The 22,017-nt window shown below is 42.6% G+C and overlaps 1 protein-coding gene across 2 annotated transcripts in view; it reads left to right on the forward strand.

Annotated features, from left to right (window-relative positions):
* Positions 1-9,337, forward strand: part of KCNQ1 (potassium voltage-gated channel subfamily Q member 1) — a 293,005-nt gene extending 283,668 nt beyond the window's left edge. For both annotated transcript variants that reach the window (XM_035120964.3, XM_035120972.3), the window contains one exon: positions 3,858-9,337. In XM_035120964.3, the coding sequence (XP_034976855.1) occupies positions 3,858-4,055 (198 nt within the window). In that variant the 3' untranslated portion in view covers positions 4,056-9,337. The remainder of the gene's footprint in view (positions 1-3,857) is intronic.
* Positions 9,338-22,017: the final 12,680 nt, after the last annotated feature.

Raw genomic sequence — 22,017 nt, forward strand, 5'->3', positions numbered from 1 at the left:
TGTTGTGGCAAAACTATAGAAAGTCCTGCAGCATTTTGCACACTTACCTGTGAGTAAGCATCACTGAGCATAGTGGGACTTTCTTCCAAGTAAGCCTGCATGCTATAAATCCTATCCCACAATATATTTGTTAATCTTCAAGGTGCCATGGGTGTGGGTATTATATATATCAGGAAGTCTGACTGCACATTACATATAGCCTTGTGGATCTTTTTTTAAAAAAACAACAACAACAACTAACTAAAAACAGCTTCTGATGCAGCGAGTTGCAGGAGAGGAATGATAATGACATTATTTCTTGTGCATTTTGACACTACTTCCCTCCCCTTTTTTTTGGCTCCCAGGCCCCTAAATAGTGAACTGCATATTTAAATACAGTAAAAAACAATGAAGCAGCTCTTTAAATCTTCCATTTATCTCCATATATGCATATTTATGCATGCACAAACAGCAAAATGGCAGTCGGGATCAAAATAGTCTCAATTATCATAACAAGCGGGGGAGGGGGAAATTCCCCACCACCAAAAGGAGGAAACCAAAGGAGGTTAAAGAGCATGCAGAAGGCCTGCTGAACTCCATCCATTTTCCTGATCGGAATCCACCTATCCACAACTGTTTTGTGTCTTGCCAAGGAAATCATAAGTACCTGTGTATATCCTGTATGGCCAGGGCAGGGGTTGGGGAAGCAGCCTAGGGGATAATTTGAGTTGAAGAATGTCTAGAAGGGAGCATAAGATAGGGAATATTTCCATTTTTTATAAGACAGAAAATGTACCCATTTGTGTATGTTATACATAGTTTGGCCCTCAGGGCGGTGGGGGGGGGAATAATTAATTCATACACCCCTTGTTTTGTTTAATTGCAGTGCCATATGCAGGCACTAACTTCAGCATATTATTATTATTAATTGAATTTTTATACTGCCCTATACCTGCAGGTCTCAATAGAGATGTGCATAATCTATATTTTGAGTGGGTCCTGTCATCCTAAAGTGGTGCTCCTACAATCCAGTTAGAAGGTTTTTGGTTGGGTGTTGGAAGGCAACTGTGGGTGGGGTAGAGTTTCCAATGGCAGATGAAGGGACCCAGTGAAAGCTTGCTTGTCCTAGCCTAAAACTCCACTGCTTGCTTAGCAGGCACCGTTCCACAAGACCTCCTGTGGTACCCAGAAGCACCATCTACAGTTCATGGCTATGCTTATTTTTCCTGAAGTGCAAGTTGAAGAGATTTCTCTTAGAGTCATTTCAGCTACCTTAACTGGCTTCATTTTTATAGGGCAAACAAAATAATTCCTGTTCCATGGGGCTAGTATTTCTCACTGTACCATCTCACAGCTTAATCTGGGGTTAGGAGTTTGAGGACTGCAGCCTTTGTCTTGTATTGGGGGTGGGGTGGGGGTGGGCAGGAAAACCCAGCTGCAGTGCATCCACCAGCACCTCGTATTTTTGTGGCCTCTGTATCTGCTTCCCAGCGAGTGTCCAAATCGTTTGACAAAAACAGTCTTCTCTTTCGGCCGAGAAATATTTGAGCCGTATTTGAAAGGATCCAGGTTTGTTGATGTTTTTCAGACTTATTATCTTTCGGTGTCCTGAACGATACTTGGACAATAACCAGACGTGAATAGATTGATTTCTCTCAAGCTGGAGTTTTAGCAGTTTCAGTTCCTTTCATGGGCTTTGCTAGGGAGGTGGGGAAGAGGTGCTGCTTTCTAAACTAAGGATAAATTAGGGGTAACTTCTGCATAGACATGGTTAGGAGCACAGCATGAAACCTGTAATTTAGGTTGCAAGTCAGTAGTAGTAGTAGTGTCGGTGGTAGTAGTAGTAAGGTGGCCTGCTGCTTTTGAATTGAGCAGGAACTGAAGGCCAGCAACATTATCATTGGGGTCTCTCTCTCTCTCTCTCTCTCTCTCTCTCTCTCTCTCACACACACACACACACACACACACACACACACACACCAAGACACAATGGGGCATTTAACCCCTTCCTTTCCCTTGAGCAGAAAACAGAGGCTCTGAGAATTCTCTGCCTGTTCACTTCAGCTGCTACTGTAACATAGCCTTGTTACTGTCTACACAGGAGTGGGAGAGTTGGAGATAAATGGGAGGATGCCACCAAAAGCAGCTGGTGCAGATCATGTTAGCGGAAAGTGTGCTTAAAAGCCTTTGGGCTGGCTTAAGTGGGAGAAAGCAGCAGAGGGGCATAAGAAGTTTGTCCTTGGGGGGCTATGCTTGAGCCCTTTTGCTACTAATTGCCAACACCTAAGCTCCCTGTAATTAGTTTTTTAATGTCCAGGCATGGTCTCTCTCTCTCTCTCTCTCTCTCTCTCTCTCTCTCTCTCTCTCTCTCTCTCTGTCTCTCTGTCTCTCTCTCTCTCTCTCTCTCTCTCTCTCCCCGTCCCTTTAGGTTCCTATTATCACTAGAATTAAACAGAAACTAAATCCGGGCATGAGAACATTAGGTGCCCTTGTCACACTATATTGTCCGCAGCACCCATTTTGAGATAAAAGGAATCCTTCCCTATGTGAGTGGGCAAGGAATTAGCAGGGCTTTTATTCTGCCCTCCCCTCTCTAAAGTGCCAGCCAGCACTGCTAAAAGTGAAATAAGAGGGGTAGAATATCTCATGCCAAGTAAATCCTGGTACAGATTATTCTCCCATGCTCTCTTATCCTTTAAGAACAAAGGAAGGCAACAGGAGCTAAACGTACTCTCCATACTGCTATTCAGTTTGTGAGGTTCCACAAATCCCTTGTTGCTGGGATCATGAAAAATTCAGTCTTCCCAACAGACACTGCTTCGTCATTTCCCAATTAACAGCATTTGTTTTGATATTGTAGATCATAGCTGAAGAGGTCAGTCTCCTCTTTACCCACCCACCCACCCCTGCATGCCAATTTTTGTTCTGGCACTGCTACGATTTGTTCCAGGCCTGTAGCTCCACATTTTAAAATGAATCCCACTGAAGCAGAATGTTGCAGCAGCAGCAGCAGCAGATCTAACGGATCTGCTGTCATGTATAGCTCTGCCCGCCGTATATCACATTCTAAGTTTGATTAGTTAAAGTACTTTCTATTCACTGTAAGTTTAATAAATAACAGGTTTTGCACCCATTTCGTGCCAAGTCATATTTTCCCTCTTCTTACGTCACAGGCATGTGTCCTGAAGAAAAGAGGTTTTGCTGCACAGCTTGCAACCCTTCTCTCGCACTGCAGCAAAGAGCATGTCTGACTCTGAAATGGTGTGGGTCAGAGGGTTGTAATTTGGACGTCAACCTTCCCACGGACTGTTGCCCGCGTGTGCATTAGAAGAGTGCTCAGGTTTTTTGTTTATCAGGGCAATCTGGCACTGCAAACTTTTCAGTGGTGCTTTATTTCTTTGGAAGACACACACACACAATGAGCTTTGTTCTGAATGCCTAGGCAGCCACATCTGTGTAGTGTGGTGTTCATATGATGTGTCCCACAGCACTGCCAAAACAGTCAATGGGATTACATAAACAAGCGGCTTTTGTTAGCTACTCCTCGGTTTTGAAACTCCCTTTTTGTTGGAGTTTCCCCAAAGACCAACTGTGAGCATTTTTCAAGAAGTCACAAATACTGTACATGCTAATTCAGATAGGGCTTTGATACTGAATTCTAAGCAGGGGTGTATTTTAGCAGATGGTTATATTAATATCACTCATTGTATATATGTAAGTCTTACGAGGGTGGCCAATCTTTCTACCCAGAGGACCAAAAAAGTCTCGGCTCAACCGTGACATACATTTATGCTAATTCTGATTTTTAAATCTCTGTCCTGAATCACAGCTTTTTTCACTCTCAGATTCTGAGTGGGCGTTTTGTTTGTCTTTTGTAGGTAGTTCAAATGGATCAGAAGCTGAATCTCATCACAGACCTGCTGCAGCACCTGGTTTCCATCCAGCAAGGAACCCAGGGCAGCAACAAATCATCTCACAGGCATGATGTTAACGCCGAGCTCTTCCTCTCCAGCAACACCCTACCTACCTATGAACAACTGACAGTTCCAAGGAGCACCCAGGATGACGTCTCCTGATGTAACAAGCAGCCCTTTTAATTGACACTGAATGTTGTGAATCTTGATGGGGGATGGGGGGAAATTAAAGCTCATATAATCAGCCATAGAAGAATTAAACAGGTCTATTGAACTAACGTTACTAACCTCAGATGCATTCTTCCAAAGGCAATTATACGGACAACCACAAAACCTTAAAACTCCACACTGTGTTGATTATCAACATGGTACTTTCATAAGTTCTGTTTTTATTCCCTGTGTGAATAAATTCTCCTACTGTAATTTGTCGCTACACTGAAAGACCAAAAAAAGCTAACACAGGCAAAATGTCAACTGCTTTATGTGCTTTCTTTATTAAGCACTGTTGCTGCTGTAAGCCAGTTTCTGAAGTCGTGCACAAACACCCTTGAAATTGTTTGAAAACTCCACAGCAGCTATGCTTGGTGGATGGCACCCTATGGCTCTTCAATAATGATGATACTTGAACATAGATGGGTCATCTGTGTATTCTGTTTATGACTCTGCTGATAGCAATATCGTTTTACTAGTTAGATTTTAAAGGAAAGGAAAGTATGTGGGTTGTATCATATAAACATACTGTACTACTGTTGTTCTAAATAATGACAAATGCATGCATTGAGTGATTTCCCGCCCATTTTTATTTTTAGCCTGTTACATAAGATAATGACTATAATTTTTTAAACAAAAAAATACACCTTTTTCTTCAGGGAAGAACTAGGGCTTTAAGCCTAGTACAGTAATGTATGTAAAGAAAAGCAATGTCTATTTTATTAAGATACAGTGATTTCATGGGGATGCAGAAATATTGCATAGGAAAATTATTGTTGTTGAATCATACTTTGCTGCCAAAGAATTTATATGTAGTATTTATCATAACCATCTGAGTGTGTTTGTCCTCAATGAGCTTTCTGAATTTATTGCTTTTTATATTGATGTGGGTCTAGTCTGTTTCTCAATGTACTGTAACTAAGCACAGGTCTAGAGTAACTGGATCTTGTCGATAAAGGGCTTGAAATGGCAAGTTGGGGGAAATACTTGAAGCAGCTTTGGGCGTTATGGAAATGCACTACCAGCCAAGTTTGCAATCACTTTTATGTTAGCTGGTACACTCCTCCCTAATGCCCAAAAAGGAGGAGTGTGCATGTCCTGCTAATGCTAAGATGCACATACTCTTCGGCCTGTTTGGCTGTAACAAAGAGGCACTGCTAGCTAGATGTGGAAGTGCCTGGCAGTGCACCTCTATAATGCCCAAAACTTCTGTATGCACCAGAGAACTGGGAGGAGCAGAAGCCACTCATCCTTCTGCAAGCCCTTCTTATTCAGGAAAAGAATATATGATCTGCATATGCAACAGATCAGCATCAGTATCACAGATACGATGTCCTTGCTGTCTCGCCTCATTGCAGACATAGCACTTTTCAGTGGAGTTAGTTCACATGTGTGGTGAGTCATCCGGTGCTGAGCAATCAAAAAATGTAGGTGCAAAACTCAACCAGCCCCCAAAGGAAACTAGAGAAAGAAAGTGGGTTTGATGCAATTTGAAGACTGACTGCCCCCTCCCCCAAGTATGTGAAATGACAGTGAATTCTACACATTCACTGTAGAAAATTTCTACAGCTACTTCTGCTTTAATGAGCACAATTGTAGGTTTGCACATTCTGCAGCAAGGAATAAAAAATTCCCTGGCATAGAATTTCAATTCTATTTCTGTGGCCCTGAGTAAGGTACTTAAATATATGGTACAATATCAGGATGATCAAGCCAAGCAAGCTGCAGCTAAGACCACAAGGATTCTGGGATATTCCTGATAATCTAGATATAATATGGAAGGCAAGCCCTGCTACTCATTCCACATAGTTGTGGTATTTTTAGGGGAACGACTGAGTATGAAAGAGCTCTCCTCCAACCTTGGGTGCGATTCTGCTATGTTTTTCTGAGCGTAGCATGCATGCCCACAGCTCAATAAAAAGATTGTGTACAATCAGCCAGAAAATCATGCAAGGGAAAGTTATTTGTCCTGGTCCACTGACAGTTTCTTAGTCTTCTGTTGATGACCTCCTGGGCCACTATCAGATTAAGTGAATGACCAACACTTAGATGCCCTCTTTTGTATGGAGACCTGAGGATGCTAAGGTTCTTGCTTTGGCACCCAGGTGACAGGCATATCAACTAAAGTGAGGGACAGACTGCACACATGCCAAGCAGCTCAAAATCAAGCCGCGCGAAAGCTGTGGCATAACACCTGTCCTCACCAAACAGCATTCTTTCCATGGGTGCGGTAATGAAATGAATGAACACTTTGTTCTCTGAGAGCTGCCTTGCACATCATATTTTAGCAGATACACATTGGAGCTGTAGTTTGTGTCCACCAAAAACAGTGCTTGGATGACTCCAGTATCTGTAGGGCAATCTGTGGCCCTCCAGATGTTGCTTGATTAGAACGGCTACCATCTCTGACCATTGGCATGCTGGCTGGCACAGATGAGTCCAACATCATCTGGAGGGCCACATGTAACCTACCTCTTTATGCTAAGAGTTACTGCTGCTTCAAATTTCACAGGTTTCCTTATATATGCAGCAGCACTGTAGTCTATCAAGGAAATTCTATATCAGGCATAGGGCAAACTTGGCCCTCCAGATGTTTTGGGACTACAACTCCCAACATCCCTAGCTAACAGGACCAGTGGTCAGGGATGATGGGAGTTGTAGTCCCAAAACATCTGGCGGGCTGAGTCTGCCTGTTCTATACCCAGCTATCCTGCACAGCATCTAAGTGAATACCTTGCACATGTTATAGCAGCAAAACTCCAGTATAACATACTGATACCTTCTGAGTCCTGAGAATGTTGTTGTTGAAAGTATATGATATCATAAAAGCCTGAACAGAATCCCATTGCCCACTTTCCATTAATTTTAATGTGTGCTTATACGTGAAAAACTATCTGTGAATTCACTTTGATGCTTCTGAAGCGACATTCTCCTTCTTTCTACACCTGCAGCAATTCTATAAGGAATTCAATTCTACAGTTTTGTATCTTCTATCTATGCCTACAATATTTCTTTTGGCAATCTCAACTGACTATTTTTGACAAGAATGCACTGCTAAAATCCTAACTGGAAAACTTTTGTTGGTAGTCTAGGATTCATAAGGGATTTCTCTGGCAGGCATACCTTTTCGCACACGATAATTTTCTTATCTTCTTTCTTCTGTGGTGATTTGTAGGAAGCAAGTAAATGTAACACCTTCACCAGTTCTGTTTCAAAAGCAGTGAACGTATCCTAAAATCAGGGAAATTGGTGCTTAAAATCATGGTAGTTGCTGTTGTTTAAAAAAAAGAAAACATTTTTCAGCATATTGGTGCGGTGGTGGTGGTTATGATTTGATGGGTGCTTTTATATATGACTTCTTGCTTTGGTTCTATTTTCCATCTTTTAGTTAGGTTGATTTCATTTTGAAAGACAAACCAACCAAGATTCATTTCCCATCCCACCCCACATTTCTTTCAGATATTTGTAAAAGAACAAAATTGTAAAATAAAGTTTCTCCAAGTAAGTAGCTGAATTAGATCTTTACCTCTTCAGTGTCATATATTTTAATAGAATTGGATGCTGGAAATTCTGGGGCAAGGACAGGACATGATAGCTGCATAATACTGTTACACAGGGCTGGCTCTACCATTGGCAGAGTAGGATTGCCTTAGGCGGCAGATGCTAGGAGGCAGTGGCTTCAGCCCTTGGTTGTTCCTCCTGAGCCCTCTGACTGGATCCTTCTATTGGAGGACAGAGGTGTGCATGCTACACAGCCTACCCTGCACGCCTAAAATATCCTCCTTCCTTCAAGTGCGTCTGGTTGGCCACTGTATACACATAGCTTGGGTATGTACACAATACATAAGTTTGGTAACACTATGCACATAGTCAGAATGGCCACTGTGAGAATAGAATGGTAGACTAGCTGGGCAATTGGCTACGATCCCGATAGCTTTTCTTATGCACTTAGTTCTTATGTTCTTTCCCCAGTTTTGAAGTAAGATTCAAGTGCCTGTCCATTTGAGTTTTGCACATAAAATGGGGTGGGGTGCAACTTTCCTTGGCCTCGGGGCAGGGGGGGGGATGTCGATGGTCGGTCCTGCTGTTCTATTTGGCTATGCTCGAGCATGATGGCTATGCGCTGCCTTCATAGTCAGAGGCAGCAGTTCTTCTGAGAACGAGGTGCTGGAAACTGCTGAAGAGGAGAGTGCTTATGTGCTCAGGTTCCGCTTGTAGGTTTTCTGGTGATAACAGGATTCTGTACTAGATGTGCTACTGGTGTGATCCAGCAGGCTCTTCTTGCATTCTTAGGTTCCTATTTATTGGTGGTGAGGAATCAAAACTTTTTCTTGTACATAGCAGTGAATTCACACACAAAAAAGCAAGGAAAATACAAATCTCCAAGCTCCACATTCATGAATTAACATGGGGCACAGTCCATCCAGAAGTCCTACGATGTGCATGTCCCATTGAAATTAATGAGAGCAATGCAATAGAAGGGCATAACATGGAACCCCACTAGCAAGTCAGCAGGCCATCTGATTCAGCTTCTTTTAGGTCTATCAGTGGCTTTAATAGCTTTGTTTTCCATAATTTTATCTATTCCACATGCACACCAGTAACTATTGCCACTGCTTGTGGCTCAAAAAAAAAAAAAACCCTTACATATCCATAGGAATTTGAACTCACAACTCTGGGTTCCAAAGACAGCCACAAAGCTACAGACCATATCAAGAAGCCAGCCACCCCATTACCATGTTCTTGTGTATGTCTGTTTCATCACAGTGAGTCTTGCACTGAACAACTTCCTGCTGGATTGTGCCCCACGCATCAAAGATACCTGCCTTTTATTCTGCCATCTTTAACAGCACCCAAACCCACTGCCTGAGGTGGTCCACTGCCTTCTGCCTCATAATTATGCCATCGGCATCCAAAACGTCTGTTTCATAGCTTGAACTTTCTAGGGTGTTGTTTTAAACATTTCATTCTCTTCCTCTGGACAGCAAAGCACATTCTTCTCTATCTCATTAAATGGAATGTAGAATATATTTAAAATCACTCTTCCTTTTGTACAGCAGATGCATTTTAAAGGGTGTAGAAACTCTTTGGAATATATAAGTGGGGGTTATTCTGGGGCATTATGTTTTATAAGAAATCAAGAGAGAACTGTTACGATTTTCAATCTGTTTTTAAATAATGTTCACTGTTGTAATTTGAGGCTGTTAATTTCCTAATAAAACACAGGACAGGAATTGTATGCTGTTTCATTTGGTCTCAACTTCACTGGTTTGATATCTCACCAGGTTTGCAGACCAGGAACCTATCTGGGGTGGGGGGTTAAGATCATTTTCACCTTGTATACAAAGATCTGCTCTTTATTTCACAGTGTAAGTGAAAGAGCAAATCTCCGATCAGAATCTCTGCTAATATTTTTGGAGTGTTGCCTCCAAACTGACAGTTCTGTGAGTTGCAATCCACACCACAATCGCCATGCCTAGAGTGGGAGGCCTCCAGGCATAACATCACAGACCCAAATCAGTACTGCTACTTATGCCTTAACACTGCTCAGATGCAGCCTGCTTGTGGAATAGGCTGGCTTTCACTTGACCTTCGGACAATGGGAGAACCAGAGGTTTTTGTTTTGTTTTGTTTTTTTGCATGTGTGTTGGACATGGATCTGCATATGCAGGCAGGTCCTGCTATTGGGATTGAAAGGACAGAAAATTGTTGGCCATTTAATCCATTATTGCTGTGTTTCTACTACAGGGGTAAGGCTTTTATTGGCTGTTCTGCCTCAAGGGAGGGGAAGAAGGGATATATGCTGCTCTCGGTAGCTTCAAACCTAATTGCGATCCAAGGGGCATTTTCAGTGGCAGGGGAGCCACAACTGGGGTGGGAAGACTCAAGCCTTCCCTTTTTTTAAAAAAAAATATTTTTATTGAGATTTTTCAAAAAAAAAAGAATGAAACTTATTGCAGCATGGTAAACATCGTAACTTCAACAATCATATATCATAAAAAGAAACAAATAGTAAAGAAGAGAAAAGAAAGAAAGAAAATTATCAATTCATAATCTTATTATTCACAATTCAACAATGGACCTCCTCGAGTACCCTTTCTAATGGTTCATTGCTTCTCCATCTTCACAGGTTTCAACCTTTAGTCTCTTATTTCATAACCTACAACCTACATAGTTGCTTAAAATCTCCCTCAGATATCAATTTTACAATACTTTTTATAATATATTCTAAACTTCTTCCAGTCCTCTTTCATCTTCTCCTCTCCCCGGTTGCGTAGTTTCCCGGTCAGGTCAGCAAGCTCCATATAGTCCAACATCTTCATCTGCCATTCCTCCACTGTAGGTAACTTCGGCGTCTTCCAGTATTTTGCTAATAATACTCTCGCAGCAGTTGTGGCATAAAGAAACAAATTCCAGTCTTTACTAGGTATTTCTCTTCCCAGGACTCAATCCTTCCCTCCTCAGCTATGACCCTATTAAATCACTGCTCCCCTTACAACTAGACTTGAAAAAAGTATTCTACTGTAGCCAAAGCCAGCCTTCTTTCAAGCCTACTTTTCAGTGGTGGTGGGGAGTCACAGCTGGGGAGGAAACAGTTGACTCTGCCTAGTGATGAACCCTCCCCACCACCACCCTGAACCCCCATGTCACAATTAGCCATGAAAAGGGCCTTCTATTGGCTACAGTGGATGGCTTTTTTCAAGGTGAATTGCAGTATTAATAAGAATAATTATTTATTATTTATACCCCACCCATCTGGCTGGGTTTCCCCAGCCACTCTGGGCAGCTCCCAACAGAATATTAAAAACACGATAAAAGATCAAACATTTAAAACATCCCTAAACAGGGCTGCCTTCACATGTCTTCTAAAAGTCAGATAGTTGTTTATTTCCTTGACATCTGATGGGAGGGCATTCCACAGGGCCACTACCGAGAAGGCCCTCTGCCTGGTTCCCTGTAACCTCACTTCTCGCAATGAGGGAACCACCAGAAGGCCCTCGGTGCTGGACCTCAGTGTCTGGGCAGAATGATGGAGGTGGAGACGCTCCTTCAGGTATACTGGACCGAGGCCATTTAGGGCTTTACTGTTCAGCACCAACACTTTGAATTGTGCTCGGAAACGTATTGGGAGCCAATGTAGGTTTTTCAGGACAGGAGTTATATGGTCTCAGCAGCCACTCCCAGTCACCAGTCTAGCAGCTGCAGTAAGGGGAGAAGGGTCTGCTTATGGGCACTAGATAACACTATGGCAGACACAGCCACTGATGCCAGGGTGGTGACCCCTCCTGTAAAATCCTTGGTTTCAGTGTAGTGAAAGAATATTTCCTTTGACATTAGTTCAGCTGCTGAGTGTTGTGGAATGTTTATGACCATTCCAACTGCAACAAGGTTATTGAAAACTTGTCAACAGAAAAAGTGGTGGATGGAGCTCTTTCACACTGGTGCCAAGGGGGTTCAACAAAGAAGGGTGTAGGCCAAATGCTAAACTTGTGTGAATAGTGTATGTGCAGTGGAGGCGGAAGGGGGGGGTGGAATGGTGGGTTTATTTAAGAAAGCAAAGGTAAAATGGAAACAGAAATTTTTTTATGCATAAACACTCACAGGTTTTCTAATTGTTCTGCTGTTGCATCAGGGACGGAAGCTAGAGCCTAAAGAGAAAGATTGCAAGATTTCATATTGGGAATTTTGCTCTCTCCTGTATTATGAGCATGGGAAAAAAATGGATAAGTAAAGCCAGCCCTGAAATCTTCTTGGAGAGTGAGTGCATTTTTTTCCCTATCAGTGTTAGTATTGCTCTGGCAAAATGCCCAAGGATTTAGCCTGAGTTAATCCAACCTTGGCTTTCCATAGCAGGCACCCACAGAACAAAGAAAATAAAGCTTCCACAGTCCTGTTGGTTGGGTTTCTGCTAAATCACTCAGCCAGGTGCAGCAGAAGTCAGAGGCGCAAACTTCCACGGGCTTTACAGAGAAGCAAATGTTTTAGAAGCCAGCAGCATCTTTTCGGGTTGCCATAATTCATTCTATGAAAGAACATAAGGAGTGCTTTTTCATTTCAATTTGTTTTGAAAGCTGTTGTCCTGAACATTTTCCTTCTTCCATAACCAGTCATCCGGCTGACAGGTAATAGCTCTAAACGTCCGTACTGCCAGCAAGAAGCTTGGTTTAAAGCTTCTCAGTGCAGAATATATTACCAACAATGTTTAAAATCTTCTTGCTTCTTTCCTAGACAATGAAGTTCTATATTTTATTTGTGTTTGCAAATAGCTGAGTAGCCCACCTCTGCTTCAATGTCTTGGATTTATATTTGTGTGCCCTCGTCGGCCCCCACCCCGGTCTGAATTATCCTGTTCCAGAACTGAATGTGTGTGCAATGGCACACCCATGGAGCTTATACAAATATACAGTGTCTCCTTACATCCCGCCCCCCAAGGAGCAGATGGAAAGCCCTTGGTGGAGATTAATTAGATTCAGGCTACAATTTGGTACCTACTTGCTTGGGAGTAAGTCCCTCTGAACTCATTGTGCCAACAGAGGAGCTTGTAGCGACTTTTATTCTCCCTGGCGTTTTTTACTCCCAGACTGCTGAGCTAAGCCAAGGTTTAGCTAAGCATGTCATCTGAACCCATGTTCAGGGTTATGCCTTCTCCTCACTCAGCATGAACTGTTATGGGTGTACAGCCCATGGGTAGTGAAGAGAGAGACCTGAACCATGATGAGCCCATGTTTGGACAACATACTAAGTCAAATCTTGGCCTCGGCCCGGGGTGGCACAGGACTAAAAAAAAAAAAAACAAGGGGGAAGAAAGTAACTGCCAGCTTGTCTCCGGGAGTCCACATATTTGTGTGATCCTAGTAAACCATGGTTAGGCTTACAACCAGGCCAACGTGAAGCAGTCAGAGATGGCTCAGTTCTCAAGTGCATTTTTGACATCTCAAGAGTCACTATGAGGTAACGTTACCAGTTAATGTTTTTGTTCTAATATGCCCTCATGTGGAGAGAACTGGCATTTATCACTCTGGAGTGTGCCTCCCCACTGTGACTATTTTGCGGGTGGGATTCAAGTGCACACCATAAATCTTAATTTTGTACTATTGATATGGATTAAAGTACTCTGTTGCACTAACTCAATAAATCCTCTTCGAGAAAAAGAATAGGACTTTTTGCAGTTGGGAAAGTGACAGTGAAATGCATTGAAAAGTGGGGTGGTGGTGGTGAACAAATATTTAACAGGAAGACATGTAAACACCAATGCAAGCAAATCAGGATTAATGCTCTTTGTCCTATAACCTCCTCACAAACCCACCAGAACAAACGCTCAATAAAGAATCAGAGATAATCTTCACTCCCGTGTAAACTTTGTGCAAGCAAATCAGGATGCGTGCTCATTGGAAAAGGTCATCTGGCAGTGCCCTGAAAATACTGCGCTTGTTCCGGTGTGGTAGATACTAGTTCTCACCACATGATGGTGCATGCAAGTATTTATCACACAAAACATGAAGTAAAACCACCTCATGGAGATTTTATCATGTTAAAAGGTAACTTGAGAACATTTAGCATAAATTGCCAGATGAAGCACAATCCACCACAAACATCTGCTTTTGCAGCACCCTCATTTGTTTCATTTTCTGCCCAGTCTTGAAGGTTATAAACTTAATGTTATAAATTGAAAACCAATGCATTTCATTGTCAGTTGCAAGAAGATCCATGAAGACTTCTAGGTGTAGGTAGGGGTGTGTGGGTGTGGGTGTGGGTGTGTACACACAGAGTGAATCCTACTATATGTATGCCAGCCACCAAGAAAATGGATGTGGTTAAACCTTGTTAATCATTTTTGTAACCATCATTTGCTAATGATTCTGATCTCCTTGGTAGTAATGCCTATTTGCAAAGTCTACTGGATTGGAGCTAATGGTGCCCCTTATCATAGAGTGCTGCCTTCTCACAGAAGGGCCAATTTACATCTTGCTCTGGATTTAACACAGGAAAGGGCAAACCAAACAGAAAGATGGTTTTTCTGCATGCACAATAACTTGTCTAACCTCTTGCAGAAGCATGAAAACTGGTACATAAGCTTTATATAGCACTGTGCAAACTGTTGTGCAAGCATTTACAATACAGAAAGAGCATTAGTAACAATATTTTCCTTCCACTCAAGGCTCTTTTGCTCCAGCCCATTATATTGTGGTTTTGTTTTCCTTTCAAGAATACTTAAGAGACTTGATTAATAGCCCAATGAAATCACTCAAAATGTGTAGCGGTACAGTCCGCCCGTATCAATTTCTCCCATTTCATAGGCCAGAGATAAGGCGTTGGCTCTGTGCCATTTCCTTCTTGCATGACGAAACCCATTTCTCCTTTTCCTTCTTCCCATTTATACTATCTGCAAAAGGCAAGCCAAAATGGGCCTAAGGTAAAGAGGAGAAACTGCTGCTGCCCAACTCTGTCGAAATACGCGTAAATATCTTTAAAAGGAAGCGGGGAGTTGGGAAGGGTGGCAGAGAAGCGGGGTGTTTTTTTCAGGAGAGCCATATGGTTAAAATTGCTCTGTGGTTTTCTGATAGTAAATGACCCAGGAGGTCTCAGAGGAGTTTTATTTCTAAATGATAGACTCGAGAGAGATAAATAATTGCTGATTGTTCATGTGCTGAAACGTAATTCACCTGGAATAAGTCCCAGTGGCAAAATTAGCCAAATGAAAACTGAATATGGTGACTAAAATGGGCAGCCTTTTTTAAAAAAAGAAACCTCCCCCCTTTCTTGCTCCCCCCACCCCCTCCCCAAAGTGCCTTCGTTCTGAAGGAACAGATGGTGCCCAGCTCTCCCTTCTGAAGAGATCTGTAGTGAACATTCCTTTACTCTGTCTTCTCAGATAACTGAGTTATACAGCACACGACCATCTGGTGTATGACACATCTTGTGTCCCGCAAACAATACCCTAGCAAACCTCTTCAGGGGAGAGGTTAGTTTCTACGGTAACAGCAGCATGTGCAGCTCTGGGCCTAATTCAGATTCAGGCCTCCTAACTTGTCTCTATTCTTTGCCTGCCTATTGTTGTCACTTGAGCTTTTGCTGCTTGGTTACTCAGAGACTGACAATATCCGCGAGTATTTTGTCCCCGAGCCCCAGAAGCCATTGTCTCCAAATTTTGTTTCATTATTTATGTTTTCAATATCCAATGGTTGACTGAAGCATCTGCTGGAGAGTGATAAGGCAAGTGCCTTTTTAGAAAGAGGGCTTTGCTCTTGCCTCACGACAAAGCTTTGAATTATTTAGGTTGTGGTTGGACAAGCCTTTCCAATTGGCAGCGTTTCAATGGAGCGCTTGTGGACCGGGGCAGGGGGGCAGCGAGGGACAGCTTATTTATTTGTTTGCTCCATCCTGGTAGAATCTCGGCTGCTGCGTGGAAGAAAAACTGAAGCATCTCCTGGCAGAACCGTCTAGTTCTTCACCCATCTCCTCACACTATAAACAGGTTCCCTTCATTTCCCCCGGTCAAACAGAACTCAGAACTGCATTCCTAAGGCACAGATGTTTTCTCAGAAAGGTCAAGCGTAATTTTATTTAGCCAATATCGGTATTGGAGGCATCCAGTACTTGGATATAATCAGAACAATCACTGTGGCATGTGGGCCCCTGTCAAATCTGCATCTATACCATCCTCTGAATCCAGCCACAAACCTCCGCTTTTGTCACACAAACATACAGTATGATCCACTAGCAGAAAAGGCTGAAGATGTGAAGAGGAGCAGCATTTTGGATTGCTGTGGGCTCCATTGATGCAGCAGTGTGTGTGATACATTGTCCAGTAAAGAACACTAAAAAACTCTAGTTCTCGATGCTTAGAGCTACATTGGCATGTACCGCACAGGGACTGTGTGAATACTGGTCAATGCATTTCATTAGGCATTTAAGCTAAAGGTAAAGGTAAAGGGGCCCCTGACCATCAGGTCCAGTCGTGTCCGACTCTGGGGTTGCGGCGCTCATCTCGCTCTATAGGCCGAGGGAGCCGGCGTTTGTCTGCAGACAGCTTCCGGGTCATGTGGCCAGCATGACAAAGCTGCTTCTGGCAAACCAGAGCAGCACACGGAAACGCCGTTTACCTTCCCGCCGGAACGGTCCCTATTTATCTACTTGCACTTTGATGTGCTTTCGAACTGCTAGGTGGGCAGGAGCTGGGACCGAGCAACGGGAGCTCACCCCGTCACAGGGATTCGAACCGCCGACCTTCTGATCAGCAAGCCCTAGACTCTGTGCATTAACCCACAGCGCCACCTGGGTCCCTATTTAAGCTAATGGTGAGTTAATTAATAAAAGCTCACACATTTTTTAAAAAATATCCTCTCACTCTTTTATCTGGTTAGGTGTTTCCCAAACCTTCTACTTCTATCCAGCAAGCACAAGGTTAATTTAGACACCTAAGCTCCAGTAAGCACAGTGTTAACTCATTTAGTAGGTTGCTAGTCTTCCTGCAAGGAGAAATTTCCTGCTAATTTGACTTCTTGCCAGCAAAAAGAAGAAGAAGAAGAAGCGGGCTGGGGGAGGGGAAATACTTCAGCTATGGGCAAAGCTGCAGCCATTGTGTCTGGCGGCTACAAATGCTCATTTTAGCTTGGCAGGGCACACTGCTGGATGTTTGGCTGAGCCAGGACTTTCCAGAAAGGCAGTGTCAAAGGGGAAGGGAAGTAGAGAATTATTTAAATAGAGGTTTCTAGCTGGTGTAGATTAATTGAAGAGTAAGGGATGGACGTGGAACTTCTCCAGCTTTTATTACTTGCTTACTTATTTTCTTTATAAAGAGCCTTAAAAATGGTGGGCGGGGGGGGGGAGTTAAAATTGAAAACAGGTCCTGACAATCTAATAAAAGACAAGGTAGGCTAGGAGAGAAGGGGAGGAAGGTGTTAAAGGGAGAGTCAATCAGAATGGACAGATGCAAGGCGCACTTAAGGAAACCCTTTAAGCTGCCATTCTATTCTCAGTTACCTGGCAGGAAGCCCCAGTGAGACTTACACTTAGGGTAATGTGCATCAGATTGTGCTGTCACTGTACGGTGCTTTTTTTCTGGGGGGACGCAGGGATACGCATACCCCCTAAACATTTTTGTGAATTTAAGTTTGGCCTCATTGAGGGGCAGTATTTCAATATGAGTAGGAAAATGAGAGTACCCCCAAACATTTTTTTAAAGAAAAAAAGCACTGGTGCTGGGTATGTTGTATTCCAGCAAGGCAGAATTGAGAGAAGCAGCAGCAAAAAGCTTTTCAATATAGCCTGTGCAGGAAATAATAAGGAAATTAATTAACATTTTGGTACTGAGAAAAGAGGGGGTTCTAACTACGTTGAGTAGCCTAAAAAAAGGAAGGAATTGGCAAATGCGTCAACAGGAAGAAAAGGGAAGGGAAAGATCGTAAAAGTGTTCTGACCTTAAGGAGAGCAATAAGAGCGCAATCCTATTGCGTGTCTATTCAGAAGTAAATCTTACTGAGGTCAATGGGCATAGAATCTCAGCCAAAAAACGTTATAGTAGTATATTACTCATTATCAAGAACAATAGAAAGTGATGCTAAGAAAAAAAGGAGTGGGGAAAGCTCAGTTTTGGCACAGTTCAAATGGACAAAGTGAGTGTTCATCCGTTGAGTGATGGCAGATGCAATAACAGAGGCACTGGGTCAAGAGAAGGAGAAAGATCAGATAGAGAACAAGAACAACCTTCCTCTACTTGGTGCCCTCCATATGTTTTGGATCACTCACCCCATCATTCCTGACCCTTGGCCATGCTGGCTGGGGCAGATGGGAGTTGGAATCCAACAACATCTGGAGGGCAGCAGATTGGGGAAGATCGAAGAAGAGAGCTCATTGAGCAGGGGGCAGAAACCTGTGGCCCCAAGTCCCAGTGAGTTCAATAGGTACGGTATTCCTGGTTTATTGGGTGTAGGATTGCAGTCTTATTATTGGACTGTGCTGTAAGATGCTTAACTTCTAGTGGCTAGGCAGGAAAGGACTGAAACGTGAACATTTGCAATTTTTGTAATAGTACATACACTAATTTTAAAAACGTGAAAAGCATCACCAAAAGACAAAATATGAATAGTAATTTAACAGGTAAGGGCAACAGAAGACAGGGACTGTCCCTAGTAAATAGGGACAGTTGGTGCATATGCTGTTTACAATTCTGAAACTTTTCAGAAAGTGAAACTTTGTGCGCTTGCTCACTTGGCAGAGGAATTGTTTTCTGAGAGTCTTCAGCTAGAATGTTGTTCCTTTTTTCAAATTGTGGCACGGTATGAAAAATGAAGATGATTACAATTATTGGGGGGGAGGGAGGCACACAGACCTTGTCAACTACCGTAATTCTGAAGGCAAAACAAGTAGAAGAAAAATATGGACACCTATCAGATTTCTCTCTCTAAATCCTTTTGTCTTGACTATACATTTGTAACATCTGAAGGCTACAGAGCTAACAGTAGTTTCCTAGTAACATCCCTACAGACCTACCACCAAGAAAGGAATGGAGTCATTCTGAAATAGTCTCTCCTGAGCCAAATCCCAGAAAAATACCACAATCAGTGGTACTGAAAGCCACAGAAAGAGAGGCATGCCCCCTATCACAGGTGAGGTGACCAAGGCAGTTTCTGTCCCTAAATCAGACCAAAGAAAATCCACATATACTGAAAGCAATCCAGATAATCAAACTCGTCCAAAAATAATAACTTTATTTAAAATCTCTCTCTCTCTCTCTCCTCCCACATAATAACCACATGGCATAGCTAACTGCACACACATTATAGATAGTTACATTATGCTTATGTTATACGTTTAGTAATATTTTGCGACATAGAAAAAACTACATGCATGAACATCCCTGCTATATTTGTCATGAATTCAATAAAAAAATTCTATTTATATTTTAAAAAAATATCTTTTTGTCTACCCTCTCTCACACTAATCAATTATGTAAGCTTTCACGTTGTGATTACTCTCCAAATTTTTCCTAACCATTATTTTTCTGCAATGAGCTTGCAAGCAGCAGCCGACTTGAGAACTTCCCCAAAATGTTAAGTTTGAGGCTGACTCATAATGATTTAAATTTTGCAGGATTTAATGGTAGATTTTTCAATAGTGACTTTAACTTGTCCTCATTGGTTTACAAGTTGGTGAAAATATTTAAATTCTGGTTGAGAAATGGAATACAAGAACATTAAAAAGACCCTCAGACCAGTGGTTCATCTGGTCCAACATTCTGTCCTCACAGGGGCAAACCACGCATAGCTGCCAAGTTCTCCCTTTTTTAAAGGGAAATTCCCTTATGCTGAATAGGCTTCCTCGCAAGAAAAGTGAAAACTTGGCAGCTATGCAAACCACGGGCCTAGAAGAAGCTCCGAGTTCAAAGGCACTCTCCCCTCCTGCAGCTTCCAGCAAATATTGATTAGGAGCATATGTCATGAACTGGTAGGACACCGAGGAAGGGGAAGAGGATCCTGGCGAGGGGGGTAGCCATGACTGGTACACCCCAGGGACAAGCTGATGATGGCACTGGTGGAGGAAGAGGAGTGTGGGGAGAGTGCACCGTGCCCGGCAGCGCGATCCCGGTGGGGTGCCATCGCGGTTGCCCCCTCTGCCCGTGCTGGGCACCACGCCCCCACCTGCTCTCCGCCACTGGGTTATGGAGAAGGAGAGGCTGGGGACTTAGGAGGTACTCACGGTACATCAGAGGACATCAGAGGGGCAGCCAACAGTTCAGGGGAGGTGGGGGAAGGGCACACATCCCCAGAACCAAAGATGCCCCCGCCTCCACAGACACAGCGAACCCTGAGGCATCAGGAACAGCGGGGAGTGCATTGCAGGAGACTGAGGCAGGCAAGGAACACTAGTGGACCAGGTGTAAATATGGAGCTTGTTAGGTCTGGATTAAGCTCAGGGCAGGTGAGGATCACATGCTTCCTCAAGTGGAGAGGCCCAGCTGCTGAGCTGAAGCAAACTCAGGCAGCAATCAAGATTGGAAAGGGAAGCAAGACAGAGACACTGTGTCTACTCAACTCTCTCCATTGATGGAGCACAGCAAGGCTGCTTCGGGAACTCCACTGGATTGTGGCTTGGGGACTGGAGTTTTCCAACCCCGGGTCTTCTGTTGAGGCAACAACCTGATCTTGCAGATGGACTTCAGGCCTTGCTCGTGATATTGGACCTGGAGCAGTACTTGACTATTTGGGACTTTCTGCACTATCAAGATATAACTCTGGGTGTGCTGACGTTCAGGGCAATATACGGCCTCTGACAGCACTAGAGGAACATGGACATAATGGTAAGAAGCCACCGATAGCTTTATTCTCCATTAACTAGTCTAATTCCCTTTTAGAACCATCCGCATTGGTGGCTGCCACAGAGTGAGCTGGCCGTAAATCACACCATTGCAAGCTGAAGTTAACTCTGCATTAGCAAAAGCATGAAGTTCACAGACTTGGCTGAGTGTCAGGCCTAATGAACACAGCAGCTCCTCCCCAGTAGATTTTGCCCCCTGAATATTAAAAACCATAATCACACACTAAATGTTTAGACATTTGCACTGTGTGAAGAAGTACTCTATTTTGTCTGTTCTGAATCTTCCAATGTCCGATTTCATTGGATGGCTACAGGTTCAAGTGTTATGGGAAAGGAATAAATAATTTTCTCTCTCTACACCAGGCATAATTTTGTATACTTATAATGTTGCCTCTAACTTGCCTTTTCTATAAACTAAAAAGCCCAAAACATTGTAAACTTTACTCAGAGAAGAGTCACTTCATCCCCTCAATCATTTTCTGAACCTTTCCCAACTCCACTATATCCTTTGAGTTGAGGTGACCAGAACTATGGGGCTTGAAAAAGTAGGTGGGCCTGATCCTATTTTCCAATAAAACCAGTAGGAATTGGATCAGTTCCAAACAGAGCATTAATTAGTGTCAGAAAAGCAGCTTGAAATCATAATGAATTAAAAGGATGTGGATCACAGCTGTGGAGGTAGATAATGTCCACATGATTAAAGCTGGTTAACAATGGGATCTGCAATTACAATGCCTTTGCAACATCAGAGCTTCAGTTTCAAAGTCAAAATAAAAACAACATGTACCCAAGATACAGCAACATACCTGAGAGCAACAACATACAAATCTCTAGGCAAAGTCTACATAAAATACAGTTAATACTGATGATGATGTTTTAAAATGTTTTGCATGAAGACTTGATACTGTCTTGCAGTCTGAAATCTTTAAATCTTCACATTGGCTACAAGGCACTTAAAATAAAACTTAAAACTGGTGTTTGAATTTAACATTAATAAGTTTCACAGAGGCTGTAAAAATGTGTATTGGGCAATGTATCAGATGTTGCATTGAACACAGTGATAGCACACTTCTTCTGTACATGCCTATTCAAAAGTAAATCCCAGGCAGTTAAGTGATACCGGTATTTACTTCCAGGTTAGTGTGCATTGGACTGCAGTCTAAAATTAGCAAATCAAATACATTCTCCCATTATTTATAGCATGATGCTGTACTCTATTACCAGGTTGCTTATAGTATTAGTTACTTACGGAGCATGAATATACCACATTGGTAATTCAACCCTTTTGTCTGCTTTAACTTTCTCTTTATGAAACTGCCCAGTATGGGGAAATGAAAAAAATGATAGTAGTAAGTTTTGTTCAGCTTGTTGGCAAATGGAATTTATTTAATATACTTTCAAAAACAATTCTTAAAGAGTTTTCTAGAAGTAGTAGTAGATAGCCAACCATTGTTTGGATAATGATGTGAGCTTTAAATCAGTGTCTTGAACTTCTTGGCAATTAATGCAGAATTTGGCTTAACAAACAGAACATTTGCTTAATAAAATTAAGAAAATTTGAAAGCCAGCTCCAAGACTGCCTTTTAAAATCCAAGTT

Source organism: Zootoca vivipara, chromosome 1 (assembly GCF_965207765.1).
Source record: "Zootoca vivipara chromosome 1, rZooViv2.hap1.1, whole genome shotgun sequence".
Lineage (NCBI taxonomy): Eukaryota > Metazoa > Chordata > Lepidosauria > Squamata > Lacertidae > Zootoca > Zootoca vivipara.